The sequence below is a fragment of the Arachis duranensis genome, chromosome 7 (assembly GCF_000817695.3).
Source record: "Arachis duranensis cultivar V14167 chromosome 7, aradu.V14167.gnm2.J7QH, whole genome shotgun sequence".
In the NCBI taxonomy this organism is placed as follows: domain Eukaryota; kingdom Viridiplantae; phylum Streptophyta; class Magnoliopsida; order Fabales; family Fabaceae; genus Arachis; species Arachis duranensis.
In genome coordinates, this window is record NC_029778.3 from 49,013,198 (window position 1) to 49,019,197 (window position 6,000).

General features: G+C 37.1%; 2 protein-coding genes across 2 annotated transcripts in view; both read left to right on the top strand.

Moving 5' to 3' along the window:
* LOC107458793 (GDSL esterase/lipase At1g28580-like) overlaps positions 1-3,435 on the top strand; it is a 34,142-nt gene extending 30,707 nt beyond the window's left edge. Inside the window, exons 7-8 of the mRNA XM_052251868.1 lie at positions 2,915-3,086; positions 3,409-3,435. Of these exons, the coding sequence (XP_052107828.1) occupies positions 2,915-3,086; positions 3,409-3,420 (184 nt within the window). The 3' untranslated portion in view covers positions 3,421-3,435. The remainder of the gene's footprint in view (positions 1-2,914; positions 3,087-3,408) is intronic.
* The window catches only part of LOC110273761 (uncharacterized), a 3,554-nt gene continuing 976 nt past the window's right edge, over positions 3,423-6,000 (top strand). Inside the window, exon 1 of the mRNA XM_021126895.2 lies at positions 3,423-3,499. Coding sequence (XP_020982554.2) covers positions 3,461-3,499 — 39 coding nt within the window. The 5' untranslated portion in view covers positions 3,423-3,460. The remainder of the gene's footprint in view (positions 3,500-6,000) is intronic.

The window sequence follows — 6,000 nt, forward strand, 5'->3', positions numbered from 1 at the left end:
CTGATGCAAAAACGATTGGAAGGGGGAGGTGTATGTCGCGCGATTGGTACGACAGATTGAACCGGGCGAATAACATGGTGACTTGCTTCAAATCGGTTGGTGGGAATGCGGTGGTTCTTCACTTGGACAACCCCCTGAGAGATGCTGATTGTGGGAGGCTTTCCATGTTTGTCTTTGAAACTCATGTAGCCATTCCGGTTGCGGCTCCTCTGGAATGGACATGGTTTTCCCTGGTGGGAACAGACTCCAGCAAGGTATGTGCAAGATTCTCAACAGACAGCCGTTCGAGTTCATTGATCACTTGGGATCCGTTGGGTTCTTGGAGGTCTGTTATTCCTGATCCCGGGTCTGACGGTTACCACTATAATCACCGTGACAACTGCTCTGCTTATGCCTTTCTCAGCATGGTGGGTTGTGATGCTTATAAGATTCTCAGTCTGACAAAGCATAATCTGGCAAGTCCTGGATACGACGTGCAGATGTATCTCTTGACAACCGGTCGGTGGAGTAGCGCTAACCGGACCTCGCCAATGATCGATAGACTAAGCAGTGGGTATGCCGTGGTCAGCAGCTGGGTTTTTTGGGTCAACTGTGAAGGTAGATTCACGAAGACACCGATCTCCGTGGTTCGATTTGCAACTATGGACTCTGCGTGGGATGAGATAGAGATAGGCGCAGGCGCATGTGTGGATCATCCCACCTTGATTGCTCACGATGATTATGTGGATTTGGAAACATATGAGCGGTCTGCTTTGAGATTTGGAGTGCATGTCATGACCATCAACCTTAGCCATGTTGGCCCAATGGCGTGGGGGAGACATCTCTTTATTGGGGTCGCAAACATGACGGAAACACCCTCTCTGAAGATAGGCCGCGATCTCCTCGGGATCAGCCACTGTGTCTGCGGGTTCGACGGTGCTGCGGCGTCGCTTGATGAGGTTGTTTCGGTTGCCCAATTCCGCTCCATTGGTTTGAACGACGGAGTTGTGAAGTTTATTGGAAGCATTACATGGCCGGAAGTTGTTTTCATCAGGGTGTGCATGGGGTTTTCAATATAAGTCTGACTATTGCTGATTATCGTGTTGTTCTTTTACGCGTTGTGTTTTCCTCTTTGGTTCCGTTAGTTTTTTGTATGCACTTGCTGAACAAGTTGGTGGTTTGCCAACTGTAGTATTTAGTTTTGGCACCCGAGTTTAGTGCATCATTTTACGGGGGCTCATGGGTTTGATATGATTTAGTACTTTTGTTTCCATGTATCTTGATCTATCGATGTTTCATGTCTTATTTATCTTTTATAATCCCCGTTTTTTATTCCCTGGTTATCATGTAACGTGTTGGGTATTGTTTATTGGTGATGCTACACCTGGATTTGATGGTTATGATAATGGTTGGTTTGGCCAAGTACATTGTGTTGCGGTTACTTTTCCTCTCTTTGCAACATATCGTAACTTAGTCACAGCCTGCCTGTTCCGTTGGGCTGCCGTTTTCAACCCGCCATTTCAATCCAAATGCATCAATAGATGCATCATGATTCTTTTAGGCATAACCGGCCTTTTGTCCTCAGATGGGCCCAATCTATTGCATTTGAAACTGTGGTTTAAGTTAGCATTGGCCCACACATAAGACATGACATAACCCTACTGCAACAACCCCCCGTTCATATCATATCCGCTTGAAACCCTTGTCTCGGCCGTCGCTCACGGCTAACAGCTTGGCACAGCAATGCCTCTCTGAGATCGGACCGCCGAACTGTCTTTTCGCTGTTATTGTGGCTCTTGCTCCTCACCGTGGCCAAGACACTTTCATTTTGCATTTAACCTCGGTAATTCCTGATTCATCCCTTCAATTGTTAGTTTCTTTTTTATTTTTTATTTTTTCCAATGTTCTCACAAATTTAACCCCCTCCGACAGTTTTGATGCTATGCTGTGTTTGTGTTTTTCAAGATCTGGTATTTTCCAACAACATGCATGGAAAAATCTTTTGTTCCAACTAATGCCAGACTATCCCATTTGTTGATTCTGACTAATTTCATTGACCGCATCTGTTAATACCATTCACTTTTGAGCAACCTCTTCTGCGCTGCAGCTCTGACTTTTGTGTGGCAATGCTAACTTAATGAACTTCGAGGATATGAGCTTTCCTGGCGCTGCTTTCCTTGACTGTGGCCTTCTCACTGCGCAGGTTATTAGTCAACTGTGCTTTTTGCCTATAATGATCATAGTTATAATAATACCATCAAATATTATTCATAATAGTTAATCACAGGTTATCCTTTTCTTGCAGTAAGGATTAGGGTGATGCAATTATTAATTACAGGCTTATTTTAATATTTTCTTCATCGTATCATTTTAAATAGCCAAATATGGCATTTGGCATATTAAAGAATCGTTAAATTGACATTTGTCAACTAACTCATCAAACACAACAATGATTTCTATGGATTTATTAGTTCAGTCTCTGTATGTAGTTATATCTTTATTTTACAATTACAAATCCACCGTGACTGTGATTCCGGGGAAAAAACATAGATAACCACTTTTTATTGAGTCAATATAGATTAAGATCCATTTTTTCTTAAATAACACAATTTGTTATTGTCTATTAAATTAAAAATCCTAAATTAAGATTTAAGATTTAGATTTTAGATATACAACATAGTTTAAAAAAAAATTATTCGTTTTTTAAATTAAAAAATTTTAACAGATTTTTAACAAACACAATATGAATTTTGGTAATATTTTTTTAAATGTTGATCAAACTTGCATAGGGACGGTAATTATAGAATGATAGTATGCGCTAAAAGAAAGAGAGATGTATGTGGTGAATTCATGTGTTCTCTGTTTTGATTTTCTCTTCTAAGTTTTTAAAGATCTTCTTAGCCCATATAAAGTTTTACATGTCTTGTTGTTGCAGTGCGTCTTTTTTTATTGGGACAAAGGCAATGTGTGCTTTGGCAAGAGATCGAAGCACAGTTTGGGCTTCTACTCATCAACCATGCAGTGAAGTGTTTGAACTCATGGATCCGTTGTACTCGCTCGAAGGTGGCAGTGCTATTTATTGTCGCCAAGCTTCTGAGGCATATGAGGTACCAGTCTACCAATCTATTCACTTTTGTGCACGTCATAATCTTGCCTATTGCAACATGTCAGTTTTATTGTTTCTGAGATTGTGTTCTGATCAGTCTATATTTTATACAATCATGCTTTTATATAACTAAATGTTCCTTTATCCAATGCATAATCTAGGTGCACTGTTGATGATCCCTACTAATCTAATTTAGGTTGCATATCTTTACCTATTTAACAATCTGATTTGGTTTGAATACATTTAGCTTATTGGGCCATGACTTGCTATTTGCTGAATTCCCCCAATAAGCTAACATTGGCAATGTAACTTTTGCTATTCAGATTTGGTGCTGATCATTAAACTGGTTAACAACCGAGTAGATGCAATCAACCAATGCCTCTACGCGTCCTCCAATTTATTTTTGGCTGCCAAGTATATTCTTTTGCTCCTGATAATTTTTGTCTCCCAAATTTATTCACTTGCTATTTACTTCTATGCTTATCTGTTAGCCCAGCATTTTCATTGCAAATACATTTACATATACATCAACGCTTTTGAAATCTGACACAGCGCTCATTTTTTGACTATGACGCCCCCGTACCTTTTTTGCTTGGTTCCAATACATCTCTCCATGTATGATACATCTCATCTTGCTTCCGTTTCAATATGCTTGGTGATTCAATGCAATTAATTAGTTTAGGTCTATTCTATTCTTTCCTATCCATCCTGTTCAACCCTGCGAATCTCTCGTGACAAGACAGATTCCTACCTGGAGTTAATGAACTTCATTTTCCATACTTGATTCAACACTTACTGTGAATTACATTTAATGATACTTTATCTTCTTTTAGTCATACTTATGTCAGGTGTAATTAAACTAAGTTATTATGAATGCTATTTTTAGTCTTCAGACTACTTGGTTGCTGACTAATCTCATTTCATGATCTGTATTGAGTACCTGTTTCTTATTAATTTTCGTCGCGCTATACTCCAAAGGCGGGAACGTTTTCTCCTTCAAAATTTTTAACTTTGTCTCATTCCTGCGTATAAAGTGCTCCCAATATTGCCCGTAATTAATTCTGAACCGTCGACATATATTATTTGGGTTTTTATTAACTATGCTTCAGGGGGCCCAAAGTTTTTTAATGAACACTGCTTGCTTGCTTTGATTATTGAACAACTGCGCCCTAATTTTTTGGTTTCCTAGCATTGTTAACATCTAAATAACTTTGGTCTCTCCTTTTATTCGGTTAATTAGTCATACTACCTTTTGCTTAAGTGTTGAATTTAACTTACGCAGTTTGTTATCATGAAAAAACTCATATTTGTTATCATGAAAAACTCATAGTGATCACATCTGTCATACCCACCTCACTCAAGGATTGCTTTAGTCATTAATTCTTCAATTTTTTATTTATGCCAATCCTTTCCTTTAGTATAGCTAATCCAATCTCTCCTTCCGTATCCGGGCCTGGTGGCCCAAATAACACACCTGCCCACGTCTACGGATCCCATGTATCTTATAACAATAACAATACCATCAATTATGACACCATCTCCTCACCTCACTAGGTTTCTTCCGTTGTTAGATATAATAATTTAATTTAATTTAATTAATTATTTAATTGTCAATTTTTTTTGTTCCAAAACTTTAGTCGAAGAAATTTTTCTTTTTTTTTATTTCTCATCTTTTGGCCAATTTCAACAATTATTATTGCTTTGGTCATTTATAATTATAATTTATCTCTCTATCTTTGATCAACTGCATCAACGATTATCATTACTATTTTTTATATTATTAGTATTTTTTTTTGTTACCCTCACACCTATCTAGGCACTGCTTACTATATATTATATTACTTACTTTGTAAATACAAGAATAGATAGATAAATAGATAACAGATAAATAGATATAAATAGATAGATATATAGATATAAATACATAATATAAAGATATGAAATATGACTAACTTAATATAAATATTTGAATAGGCCATTCAGAACCCCACTTATATGCATGAGCGTTTCTCACACACACACACACACACACACACAAGATTCCGCTGTTTTCCCCAACGTTGTTTTTGTTTTTAGCGATGCGGTCATTCTCTGAAATGTTCCAAAAGTTTATTTACAGCTTGGTGGACCATGGGTGAGTCACCAATATATATGTTGCTTTCTATTTATGTTCACACGCACAAGCCTATGCGTTCCTTTTATAGCGATTTCTATTTACAAGCTAAGGCAAAATGAGCTCTTGCTGTCCGTACATAGCATCTGACACTTTTGCTCTTTTTTGTGAAGTATGTGCCTTTGGCCAACGGCTGACTCCGGTGAAAATGGTGATCCCAACCCTAATTTTTCGGTGATCCCAACCCTGATTTTTATAGGCTTCTTTTCCTTGCATTGGATCCCGTGGCCGTACGTTTCCTTTTGCCTCGATACCTCTATTATTCATATTTTCATAAAACATATATTTGTTTTTTGCTATCTATTTCATATACTGTAACTGTAATATGAAGATAATCAACTGAAGCGTGATCTTTTGTGGTTGTCAAATTCGTAACCTTTTTTTCCTTTGGCTGAATGCCCGCATGCCATATATTCCCCCAATCTTTTAATCTATATCCTACATTTATAATGAAATTTATCAATATTTATAGCACATTATTTACATGATATATATATTGTCCATATACATGAGTTGAAAAGTTCTTGATAATAGAAATATTTAACATATTTAATATATTTAATATATTATGTCCATATACATAGGTTGAAAAGTTCTGGATAATAGAAATATATATTTACATATTTGTATATTTATATTTATTTATATTTTATATATGGAGATACTGCCAGAAACCAAAGAGCTCTTCATGCATGTATGTATACTTAGCTATTCTAATTTCCTTCTTATGTCAAGGTCTGTG